This window comes from Saccostrea cucullata, unplaced genomic scaffold, assembly GCF_032062105.1.
Source record: "Saccostrea cucullata isolate Sc308-1 unplaced genomic scaffold, CSIRO_AGI_Scuc_v1 ctg4811, whole genome shotgun sequence".
In the NCBI taxonomy this organism is placed as follows: Eukaryota; Metazoa; Mollusca; class Bivalvia; order Ostreida; family Ostreidae; genus Saccostrea; species Saccostrea cuccullata.
This window is the reverse complement of record NW_026929978.1, coordinates 90,070-103,331: the sequence shown is the minus strand read 5'-3', so window position 1 is coordinate 103,331 and position 13,262 is coordinate 90,070. Positions and strand designations below refer to the sequence as shown.

Here is a 13,262-nt window from a genome sequence, read left to right as displayed (position 1 = left end):
TTATTAGTCATATTTTTATTATATAGAAAAATGAGTACAGGTAAATTAAAACAATTTTCACTGAACCAACAATGCAGTTTTGTTTTTTAATGATTTTTTCCTGGCTGTTAAACCTTCTTTATAATCCTGTGGATGTGTTATGCTACAATTTTTTGTGTGTAATTTCAATCAAAAGCCAGAGTTCCGTATTCATTTTTTATTATTGAAAGCATGATGAAAAAATCAAGCCCCAAACGGATACTTAAATATAGTTAAAGTGCCTGCCCTATTTAAATTGAAGGAAATACAACGTGACAGCGGAAATTCATTTATAGCACTTAAGTGTACTGTCGTAGATGCCGTACTATTGAGAATTTAATCCTTGAAACAATTTGCTCAGAATCAAAGAAAAAGCTGGACTCAAATATGACTTTTAATTTCAGTTTTTTTCTCTGTAAGTACAATTATATTCATATGAAAAACATTCTTATATTCTTCTACTTTTAATTTAAAGAGTGAGTATTATCTTTTGTTTTCTAACTTACAGAACGATAATTGATGTCAACATTTTTATAAATAAAGATAGCTTTATAGTTAGCCTTAAATTTCGAATACTTTTTTTTTGGACATGTATATTTTTAGTCTCTACAGACATAGCTTAATTAAAAACCAAAACAAATTGTAGGTCAACTCTTCATTTGGAGATAACCAGTCACGGTAGCCTAGTGGTGGGGCTTTTGCTTCTTGATCTGGAGGCTCGAGTTCGATTCTCGTTCGCGACGTAAACATGGGTAGTGACTGTTCCGTCGCTAAACTCTCGGCATTAGAAGTGAAAGTCAGGCGGAGATGACATTATAAACGTAGGTTCCGTGTCGCGGAAGGCGTTGGCACGTTAATACCAGTATACACGATGGGATGTTTTGTATAATACAAGTATCATCATACGTTTGTATAATATTACATTACTTTCTTGTACTCACGATAATACATATCTTATAAGATTGTAAATAAACTGCGTATTCCCTCATGTTTCCCCTCGCCATATTTCTCTATCTGTCAAAATCATAAAAATGGAAGATGCCTTACTGATAGCAGTTTCTTTCATCGTAATAATCACTGCACTTAAACTAAAAAATAAATACTGAAAAAGAGATTCTTCGTAAGATCAACGATTCAGAACATACTTGGTGCACTTAATGCATTACTAGATAAGCTGCAAATAGAAAACCCCAGCATTGAGATATTCAACAACTCCTCTTCCCCTTCCATTAACCAAGAATTTTTCGATTTTTACTTGTAAAGTCGGCCATTCTTTTTTACCATTTGCTTTTTTGGTAATGATTTAGATAGGATTTCCCCCAATGGTAGTACATTTAATTGATTGGTTGAAAATGAAAGTAAGTTAAGACTTGTATTGAGAAATATAGCATTGCCCCATTCTTAACACAGTTTTATAAGATTCGAAAAGTCGCATGTCACACTGTATTAAGGGTGTACACACAGTAAGATTTTGTATTATAATACATACAAATTTCATTATAATGCAAATTGTACCGTGTATACCTCCCTTTAAAGAACCCTCACTGCTCAATGGCCCTTTGTGCGGAGTATACGAAGGCTGTTCAATAAATAATGTCCTGACCTCTATGACATCTAACACAGATATCTTATGACATTAAACCTAACTTGCGATCATGACTAACACTTTAATGATTTGATTACAGTTTATAAGACCACTTTTTATCACATACCGGTAGTTTTATAGTGAGAAGCTGGAAAACAAGGGCTATTCGAGACACTGCATTAAAAAAGAATGGTAGAGAATCAGTAAGGTAGAGTGAAATTAAACGCCAAAGTGTGTTTTATAGACATGTGCGCTGGTGGATTTCAATGTACAAAAATAACATAATGGGCATCAAAAAGGGTACCCAACTTTGCGACAAGGACTTGCAACGATCAATCAACTGTTTGCCAAAATTCAACAAATCATCATCGATGATGCTTGATTGACTTTATAACACATATAAAATTTGATAGGCATGCTTTTGGGGGCAGTTCACATTGTTTTAAAGAAACAATTGACAGTAGAAAAGTTTGGTACCCAATAGTCACCCTATGTTTTAAAAAATGAGTGAAAACGAGAAACTGTTAACTATTATATAAAAAAACTATTATTTAAAAAATCAGAAATTGTAGTTTTCCACCTTTGTCTTTAATTCAAACAAATAATTAAACTTGAATCCATTGCTTTAGTCCCTCAAATCAAATAAACAATAAGATGCACTTGACAAAGATCATGGAAGAGCAAAGAATTTCAAGGTCTCAAAGACAGTTTTAATGTCTTTTTCTTAAATATAAGTTGTCTTGTTGTTTAAATTCTTACTTGGGGAGGCAGTTGAGTTGCTGGAGAAGTCTAGAGAGCAAGTTTTTGTGAAAAGAGTGAAAAATTCTTGAGAGGGACGTTAATCAACATACAATCAATTAATCTTTTGGAGATACAGTTTATCGAATATAACTTTTTTGCTCTGAAATAAGTGTCTCAATTAAAAATCACATCTTCGAAGTTTTCCCTCCAATATTTTTATCAATATAAATAATGGGACAAACTTAATTAATAGTATCTTTTAAAAAAAGCATTTTTAAATAACTTCGCCTTATCAATTATTTTCTGTACTCACAAATTATTATTTTACTTGCATAAAAAAATACGCATTCAAAAATTGTTTTACAGTCTTAAATGTTTTGCTGAAGTTTAGCAGATTGATCAAAGTAAATTATACTTTCAGAAAAACAAAACAAAAACAAAAGTGGGGGTCTATGATGTATTTTTCTAAATTACTGCAAATCAGTTGATTTTAATATGAAATACAATTAGCTCATTAATTTCCTGAACTTTCAGAATATATTTACTACATCTGTCACAATATAAGGAAATAATTCATAAGAAATAATTAAATAGATATTTCAGAACCAGTTTAAAACATTTGCAATGTACTGAAATAACAATTACAGTATTAGACGTCGATGATAATTCTTTAAGTCAATTTTCACTTGATTACTGTGGAATCATCATTGTTCGTAAGGGACCAATGTTAGGTGCTTTCATGAATAACCCTGATCATTGAAGTTTTATACCCACGAACATATATACAAACATTTGTTTTAATATTCATTTAAGAAATAAGATATCATTTTTAGAGATTCATTGGGGTATGACATGAAGTCGGTCACGAGATCAAAATCCCCCGAAAGGCGTTATAGTAGATTTGGTCACGTACCGACTTCATGTCATACCCCAAGGAAACTCTAAAAAATGTTATTTTATTTTTTATATTATATTTTAAGTTTTCCTTCATGTTACAAAGAAATGTAGGCATTATTTAGACTTTGACTTTGAAATGCAATGTAACGTTACTATGACGTCATGTGACGTCACAGTCAAAATATTCCAAATTGCTCGTGCAATTTGCTTTCCAAACGCAAGAAAGTCTGATCATGTGACCAACTGATGTCATTGAAAATTGAATTTCAATTTTATTAGCATTGTTATATAAAGAAATTCATTAGCAAATGTAAATCTTAAAAGTTAAATTACGAAATATAACTTGTTATCAACGAAATTACGTCCCAACGAACCGGAAAATGTTTGGCTATCCACGAACATTGACCCTGGCAAAAATGATGAATGTCATTTATTGAAGTAAATAACAGAAAACAAAAATATAAACATATTATAAGGGGGCCAGACAAGCCCTAACAAAAAATACTATAGTTGACTATAGTTATAACTTTGGCACTTTGACAAGTTTGATTTAATATAATTGTGATAACTTTGACACTTTAAAAAACTATAGAAAACTTTGAAACTTTGAAAAACTTTGGCAAAAACTTTGACACTTTGAAAAACTTTGACACTTTGAAAAACTTTGGCGAAAACTTTGAAAAACTTTGGCGAAAACTTTGACACTTTCAGAAATTTTTTCGACAACTTTGACACTTTCAAAAGCTTTATTGAAAACTATAACTCTTTGAAAAGCTTTATCGAAAACTTTAAAACTTTGAAATTTTTATCGAAAATTTGGACACTTTGGAAAACTTTATCGACACTTTGATGCTTTGACAAACTATGACTCTGAGAAAAAGTTTATCAAAAACTTTAATACTTTAAACTATAGTTGTTTTGTTAGGAAGAGTAGAAAAAAACTTTGAAAGAATACAAAAATCTTTGGTAGCATATTACGCAATCTGACACCCTAAAATTGAATATAGCATAAAGCAGGCGCTGATATGTCTGCCAGCAAAAGAGGATGGGATAATATCCGATACTTCTTGATACATGCTTTATAAATATTCATTATGTTATGCAGTTTTGTGGATATCAAGCAGATTTTTCTTTTCTTGTAATTTTTGTATTATTCTACTTTTTGAATTTATATGTGATATGTTTGCGGATTACTTATGTTCCTTTGCATTGACAAATCCCTCCTTTGCGATACTGTAACTTCATTTGCAAATTTACATTGTACATCCATTTTGAAAAAATGAAACTGTATTCACAATTTTACAATGTTTAATCCATTTTTGTATAAGGAAATTGTAATTTGCATATCAACATTTTGAAATCCATTTTGTTTATATTGGAACTATTTCAAAAAGTTTGTACAAGTTTATGATTTATTTGATCAAAGTATTATTATATTTTGATCATTAAACTTTTTTCAACACACATGTGAGTTTGTCTAATTTTGAAGTGTAGGTAGGGAAAGAGGAGGCATAAAAGAAAATAAACGCCACAATCCAATTGCAAACTAATAAATGATATGAAAGGGATAAAATCTCTACTAACTATACCTATCTTTTAGATTTTATTTTCACATCAACGATTTCTGCAAGGATGCATGAATACAAAGGGTATGTTTTACTATATTGAATGACGTTACATTTTCAATGGATATTAAAACGAATATGAAAGTTAAAAAAGTATTTTTGTGCCCACATTCACACATAATAAATCTCTTTTCCTCTTATTGTAGTTTATATTGCTATCATGACATCTTGAATTTTGCGCAGAGTAGTGAAAGTTGTGAATTTGACATCACGGATATGCGTATAAAAATGCAAGGTAAATATACTATTTTGATATCTATTTGATATAACATACTTGCCTTTTATAACATTTTAAGAAATCATGCTTGTTCTTTATTTTTTTCTTTCTTTTTTTGTTTTATTTATAGGAAATTCAGCAACATGCAGCGATAAATGCATGTTACTATCAACGGATTTGCATATTTATCAAAGCTTTAACTTTCGAGTTACCAACATTTCTGTGACATTACATATCAACAGGGTTAAGTATACATTCAATCTTGAATCGCATCATTGTTCTGAAAAAGAAATCAACGAAATGAGATTGGATATTGCTTGTGGTTCTCCAATTCGCTCAGGTTAGAATTCTTCACTTTAAAGGAAATGTCCATCTCATCCTTCAGAAAATTGTTCTATCTGATATAAAATCACTTAAAGTCTGAAATCATTGTAGGACTTTGAATATTTAATACAAATATGTAAATTGCAATATTAATTCTAGATCGTGTATTGCTAATACACATTATTCAGATCAAAATCATACAAACAATCTATTTATAGGTGAATCTTTTAATGCCTGTACCAAAGAGGTTGCATGCCTCGATGACAGAGCAGAATGTCAGTATCTTACCAATGGCGGACAGGGACGTTGCGTTTGTAAAGATGATAGTATGCTGATCAAAAGTCACGTTTGTAACTGCAAAGAGGGAAAAATCAGATACAAAGACACGTGTTTAGATGGTATTATAATATCTATATTATGGATTTTATGTTTAAAGAATTTATCTTATTTACATTTTTCAACAGTAATTGATACTAGTACAACAGTTCCTTCATGATCGAGGGGTGTGATTATCCATTAGCACGTCAAAGGCTATCGGTTCAAATCCCTTTTTAATTGATAGTATTAAGCATATGAAATGTAGAATTTATCAGGTATGGCATGTACAAACTATTATTACTATATATTTAATTTGTTGTACGTATAATCCGGATCCTTGCACCCCTCATATAAACAGTGACATGTGCCCTGTATTACACACCATGTATCAGCACCCTTGATTTCATCTTTATCATGTGTACCATTTATCAAACCTTCCCGAAACATCTCTGTATTTGTTCTTCGGAGCACCTCGGATCTTTTTCCTTTCGTTTATGAATATAAATATAAAAGTCACATGTCATATACTGTCCAAACCAGACCAATAATATTAAAGAACTCGTCATGTTTATTTGAACACTAAATTATCAAAAAAACTGACGTCACATAAGCATTAAACCACGTCACAATGTAAGGTTTGTTTTCAAATATATAATAAAAATAATTGATCGATATCAAGCTATGTGGTGTCTTATCAAATACATGTAACAATTGCATTCACAACGAAAACCTACTATTAATCGATGGAATATTCTACGTTTTGCACTTAATTATACAACCTTTTATTATACCCCCGCTTGAAAAGTGAAAGGTATCTAGTGATCGGTAAGTACGTCCGTCTGTCATATCATTGAATGAACTTTTAGAACTTTCACAGATCTAGATTCTTTGTAGCCCTGTCTCATGTGACCTCTTATTTTACAGTTTGAACCGACACATACTTTTGGTTTTCTATAGAAAACATTGCCATTCTATAAAAAAGAAAAGTCAAAATTTCACATTCACAACTCCTCTTTTATAACTGAATAAAACTTATTAAAACTTTTACAGAATAGTTATTACTTAATGCCATTATGCATCTCCTTTTGTTATCTGAAATATATTTAAGGTCTCTCAGAGCAGAAGATGACTTTATGATTAAATGGAGGGCGGGGTATACTAATGTGAGCTCAGTTTTCTAGTTTTATTTAATAATAAAACTGAAGTAATTTCTTACTTAAGTTGGCAGAGGCCTCCATGAATCATGTACAGTTGATGTACAATGTAATGCCACTGAAGGAGCTGGTCAATGTAAATTAAATGAAATGATGCATATTAAATCCTGTCAGTGTTCTCAAGATTATCTACTTATCGATAGACAGTGCAGAAAAAGTATGTTTTTTAACAAATACATTCCAAATACTGACTTTAAGAGCTTCTTAATTTTTAAAAAATTATTTATCAACATAATATATATATATATATATATATATATATATATATATATATATATATATATATATATATATATATATATATATATATAGCAAATAAAAGCTTGAATATGACGTGCACCGTAAGTGAGCAAATGTACTGCCACCAGAGGAGCAGGAAATTGTTCAATGAATGGAAAGAATAAAGTATGCCACTGTTCTCAAAACTATGAACTTGTGAATGGAACATGCTTAAAGGGTTCGTAGACTAAAGACAATGATCCTTTTATTCTCTACAAATATATCCCACTTTATGTTTCTATCTGAGCACCGATATAATTAGCATTTCATTTAACTTGTAATCAAATGTTCTTGACCATAATATGATTTCTGTTTTAAAACATACATCAAAGTCAGAAAAAAAGAATGCGTAATATATGTTCTAGTGAAATTATTGTTCAGATATATGAGAGCATGTTCATTAAAAAAGTTTATGACTTATGAAACATATGGAGATGATAGCGAAAAGTAGGCAAGATCAAAAGTCCATAAAACGATACAAAATAGTAGCAGGGCAAACACGGACCTCCAAAACATTAGAGGTGGAATCATGCCATGGAGGAGTGAGCATTCCCTGACGACCGGTCACACCTTCTGTGTTCTTCATGTCATGATCAGGAAATGACGGAAAACCCATCGTCAATTCAGTGTATAAATAACAGACTAACAATTAGTATGAAAAACATCAGTCAACACTTGACGCAAGGATAAATTGTATTTGACAGGTCAAATGACAAGGTTATTATATCGACCATAGAACTTTTGAAATCATTACCTCAAACGAGAAAAATTTGTTTCATCGACTTGTTTGTCAATAATTTACATCATCTTAAAATTTGTTCATACGTAGAGCATGCATTTGCGTATCGAATCAACTGAGATATATAAACTCCCTATGCATGTAATGAAGGAATATTGCTGCACAAGTAAGGGAAGTTGACGATAGAAAAGTTAAAGTTTTCACGTTTTTCATAGAACTTGGTTGTTAGATTACCATTAACGTCTTTCAAGTAAATTATCCAAAACAAAAATGAAACAGATGTGTCAGAATCTGTGGTATATTTTATTTCAAGCTCACCATGATATATTGTATCGACATAAGAATGGAAATTACCATCGTTAATTGAAAATACGTCTTCGATAAATCTCAATGTCGAGTTGAAGGCCACAACAAGTGTTTTCATCTTTTCACGTATAAAATTTTGCACGATTTCTGCTAAATATGAATGCAAGAATAAATGTGCTAATAAAGGGCGGAATTGGAACCATGGGAATACCAATTGTTTGAAGATCTGATCACCAAAAACAACATAGATATTGTCAATCCGAAACTCAAACATCTTTTTGAAGTCCACTTCAGAGTACTTGTCTGTATAATCGAAATGTTTTTACAAAATAATTAAGTAAATGAGCAATGGCATGGTAAATTTACGAGTTCCATTTTTATTGAAAAAGCAGCTGTCAAAAATATCTAAAAGTCTGAAGTTTAATTTATCGTGGGGAATATTAACATGATTAAGTGTTGATTTTGGTAAAATTTTGATTTCAAATTGTCCAAAAGTTCCGTGCAGTTTTTAAGTATCCATATCTTATTTAAATCACTTCTTGAATATATTGTTGCACAGTACTCTTGAAGTTTCTCCTTCACAACTGTTGATATCTAAGTGAGGAGTAAAGAAAGAGGTTTGGTTGATTATTTACTGAAATCCGCCATGAATCTTTGTTTGTAAGAATTCTTATGAAGTTTTGGAATTTAATATGCAGGGTATATACGGTATTTCAAATTCACTTTGGTTCTTTACGATATTCAATATATATACAAAACTGATCACGTAATCTATCTAATTCTTTTTTTTTAGTTCTGGATTACTAAATACTGAAGGATAGATTGTTTTCATATTGCCCCTCAATCTTTTAATACGTGTTTTTAACATGGATCTGATACATTTAATCCATTTTGACAAAATGTATATAATCCTTAAAAATGTGAGTTCCACAGCAGTTTTGAATACCACAGAGGCACCTACACCATGTTATAATCAAATAATGTTAATAGGATTATTTTTTATTTCCCATCAAATTTTATGCTTTATATTATATTCTAAAATTATTATGTATAAACTTGAATTACATTGAACACTTGGTGTTTCTAGATATAATATGCAGTTTATTAAAATTTCTGTTTTCAACGAAATGTTGCATTTTATTTATACCATCCAAATGAATGATTTCTGCTTTAAAAGTAATGTTTTTATTTAGCTGTATGAGTCGAGTAAAATACTTGAAGGAGAAAATCCTTTCATTTTAATTTTGATTATTGTAGGCAAAAGGCGACTTGGCGAGAGTTGCTCTTTAAGTATACAATGTTCTGGAAGCGAAAATGCTGGAAAGTGTAAAAACTCAGAATTATTTGGAAACTTTATCCAAGAGAAATCATGCCAATGCGACGATAACTTCCTACCGGTGCTAGGACTCTGTCTTCCGGGTATATACATGTATACATAGATACAACAATCGTTTGAAATATTCTGATTTTCAAAATATATGTAACATTAAATAAAAAAGGGTTTAAAATAGTTGAGTTAAATGTATTCATACTGAAATACAAAAGATTTACACTCTGATAGAAAAAAAATATATTTACATGTTTTATTCCAGGTAATTTATCAGTAGGAAATGAATGCTACCTTTCACCACAGTGTTCCAGTACAAGACATGCAGATCGATGTGTTGATGGATATTGTCACTGTCAAGAAGGATTCCTTCTAAAGGAACAAAGGTGCTTACCTGGTAAGAGAAAAGTTAAAATTTATTTTATTTAGTTAATACTTTACATGAAATAAAAAGTCTTATGCTAAAATGTTCTGATAATGACCTTCGGAGGCCCTGCATCAGGTGCATGTAGGTTGAAGACGCATTGCTCAACCATGGCTGAAAACGAAAAATTCTTTAAAAAATAGTGAAACCACCCGAGTTTTAAAATTCTATTGTATCAATTTTTTGTCATATCTGTAAGTTTAGTTTCATTATATACCACAGGTACACTGCTTCTTGGAGATAGCTGTGAATTTAATGAACAGTGCAGTGGTACAAAAAATGCTGGAAGCTGCAAATATGCAGGAAGTGTAAATTTTACAGTTAGTAAACAATGCAATTGTGATGAGGGTTATTCAAATTTTCGTGGAGACTGTCTTCCAGGTATGAATGCACGATTTGACAAATCCCTATTTTTTTTTTAAATTTTTCAATAAATCAATTACATTTGTTAGAAGTAGTTCTCCCATTTTTTTTATTTAGGCAATTTATCTGTTGGTCAGGAATGTTTTCGCTCTCCGCAGTGCACTAATGCAGATCCTGCTGTACGATGTGTTGATGGTCACTGTCTCTGTATGGAGGGATATCAAATGAGGGAACGGAAATGTGTCGATGGTCCGAAAAACCGTTCATGGGAATTTTGGCACGCATGTGCGTTTTTGTTAGATTGATTTAAATTAACACTATAAAGCCTTTTCCTTAAAATTCGTTGTAAAGTATTGATAGCATACTATTACAATTTTGATTTAATTTTGTCACAATTTGCGATAATGGCATGAAAATATTCCGTAACTGTAAACAAGCTTTGAAAAAAAGCGAAAAAAAGCGTAAATAGTACGTGTAAACAAATACTGTATATCAAGTGCACAAAAAAATGAAAAAAAAAATCTGCACACGTGCACATACACACCACTCACACCAACACCACTCATACAAATAAAAAGCAACAAAGTAATCACGAACAGAAGAAAAGTTTCAATACACCGACTAAAATATCTACTTATCCAACCCGTCAATGTTTCTTTGCCATGTACAAATATCCGAAGATCTCTGTATAAGTGTGACTGAAGATTTAACTGCTCTGTTCGAATTATGCATACAAACAGTCGTTGCCAAGAGTTCATGTAACTTCCGGTGCGACGCAAGGTAACTGTCAACGTCTTATATACATGTAATACATGTATAACCAAGCAGCAAGACAAATGTTGAAGTTTTCATCATTTATTAAGGATATAAAGGCACTGAAATACAATAAACAAAGTATAAAAGTCAATATTACAGACTGAGATTATGAGAAAAATAAGATAATTTAGTACCTACAGTAAACGTTTCAGAAAAATTATCTCCATGAAAAAAAATATGTCATGTAAACAATTCAAATTATGTATATATCTAGTATATTATCAAGCACAGACAACATACTTTACCAAATTATCGAATAATGAATTTATAACAAATCAAAAAAAAAACTTGCAAAGAATATAAACAGTTCCAACTCATCGCTGTCAATGGTCTAAAAATTTCTCGATTATATCGACAAAAGAAAACATCTAACACACTAGACATTCGGACCTAATGTATGGAAATATCTCCCTAACACACAGGTAAAATAACATGTTACTTATGGCGAACACATCTCACTTTTACAGCCTTTTACACACTGACATGTCGACAAATTGTACAAGTCGTGACTAACTATTTCTAACGACTATATAATGAACATGAGACTATGGTACACAATAATTAACAAAATAGAATTTAATAAAAATTGTGACAAATTCAACAGACTCTTTCTTGGACCTACTTGATATAGGATACAGATTTCATTAAACTTTTATTACTTTATAAATATTTTTTGAAGACCCAAATAAAGAAAACGCAAAGAAACAAAAAGGTAAAAGATTTGTTTTCATATACATTTTATTATTTTTATGGAATTTTAAATTATGAATTTTCTCCTTTAATAATAATAATAATACTAAAACTACTACTAATTAAGCAATAATCAATTATAATAAAGTGGAATATATCTCTATCATCGCTGGAGTTGTTGGATATTTTCTTGGCTTAACCTCTTCAATTTGTGCTTCAGTTGTTTTCAAGAAAATTTGGAAGCGTTCGAAGTAAGTGAATAAAAAATTTTTGTGTGTAGTTAAAGATTTGAGAATTTACATCTTACAAGGAAAATAAAAAAAGAATGCTGCATTTCTTTTCACCTTTAAAACAATGTATTTTATGTAAGTTTCATTAAAATTTTATAGGTCTTTTTCTCACAAAAATGTACGTAATGAATAATTCTAATCATTTAGCAGATATCGCAATACGCCTATCCTGCAGAATGGAAGCAATTTAGCACTCCAAAATGTATTGTACAAGCATTCCGAAAGAGCCGTTTGCGTCGGTGAATCACAGATTCAAATTCAAAAAATCCGGGAAAATAGTGAATACAATAATGATCCATATTCATGCATCGAAGAGACATATAATCATCTAAATGATAACACCGATTTAACGCCAAATAATGAATTGTACGACTTTGCAGGACATATAGAGATTGACAAGTCAGAAGATACGTACAGCTTAGCAAAGGGTAATGACTAGATGCTATGGCGTAAAAAAAGTCGAACATGAGTTATCGTTCATATAACGAGTTATCGTTCATAAGATGCGTAATACGTCATCACTAGAGACCTATTCACTCGTACATGGAATATTCCACATGTGTTAAAATAAACAGAAATAAAATAAATATTCTTTAATCATATTTATTCGATTGGTAATTTATATTTATTTCATATGTAATTTACAATGGGGTTATTTTATATAAATCCGTATGCCGAAAAATGGAAATGTCAGTATATTTAAACAATTTATCAATATAAATTAATCATCAAACATGGATTAATTATTAATAGATAATCGTGGATTGATTTTAATGAAAAATAAAAGGAATTGAGGTAAAGTACTTGATATATTTTCTTTCTATATATTTATTTGTATTTCGGATAATGCAGTTTGGTTGTTATGTGTATTGCGAATGGAGAATGCACAGGGGGAGGGGGGTATTACCTACTGGAGACAGGCATCTATCGTTAAATGTGGTCATGTAAGAAACGAAAACCAAACGTGTTTAAATGCTGCCTTAAGATCCTTGCTCCAATTTTTCACTCATGGGAACACTAACAATTGCCCTTGGAAAGCTGCTCGACACCCTGGGTCATTGAGCAGTGAGGGACCTTTTTCGTGCCAGC

The 13,262-nt window shown here is 30.9% G+C and overlaps 1 protein-coding gene across 1 annotated transcript; it reads left to right on the top strand.

Moving 5' to 3' along the window:
* Positions 1-306: 306 nt before the first annotated feature.
* On the top strand, positions 307-12,612 carry LOC134282618 (prion-like-(Q/N-rich) domain-bearing protein 25). The gene is made up of 12 exons (XM_062765018.1): positions 307-433; positions 4,842-4,890; positions 5,013-5,101; positions 5,214-5,423; positions 5,626-5,805; positions 9,521-9,682; positions 9,856-9,987; positions 10,237-10,395; positions 10,495-10,626; positions 11,873-11,905; positions 12,104-12,134; positions 12,321-12,612. The coding sequence occupies exons 1-12, from the start codon at positions 406-408 to the stop codon at positions 12,610-12,612; spliced, it is 1,497 nt and encodes a 498-aa protein (XP_062621002.1). The 5' UTR covers positions 307-405.
* Positions 12,613-13,262: the final 650 nt, after the last annotated feature.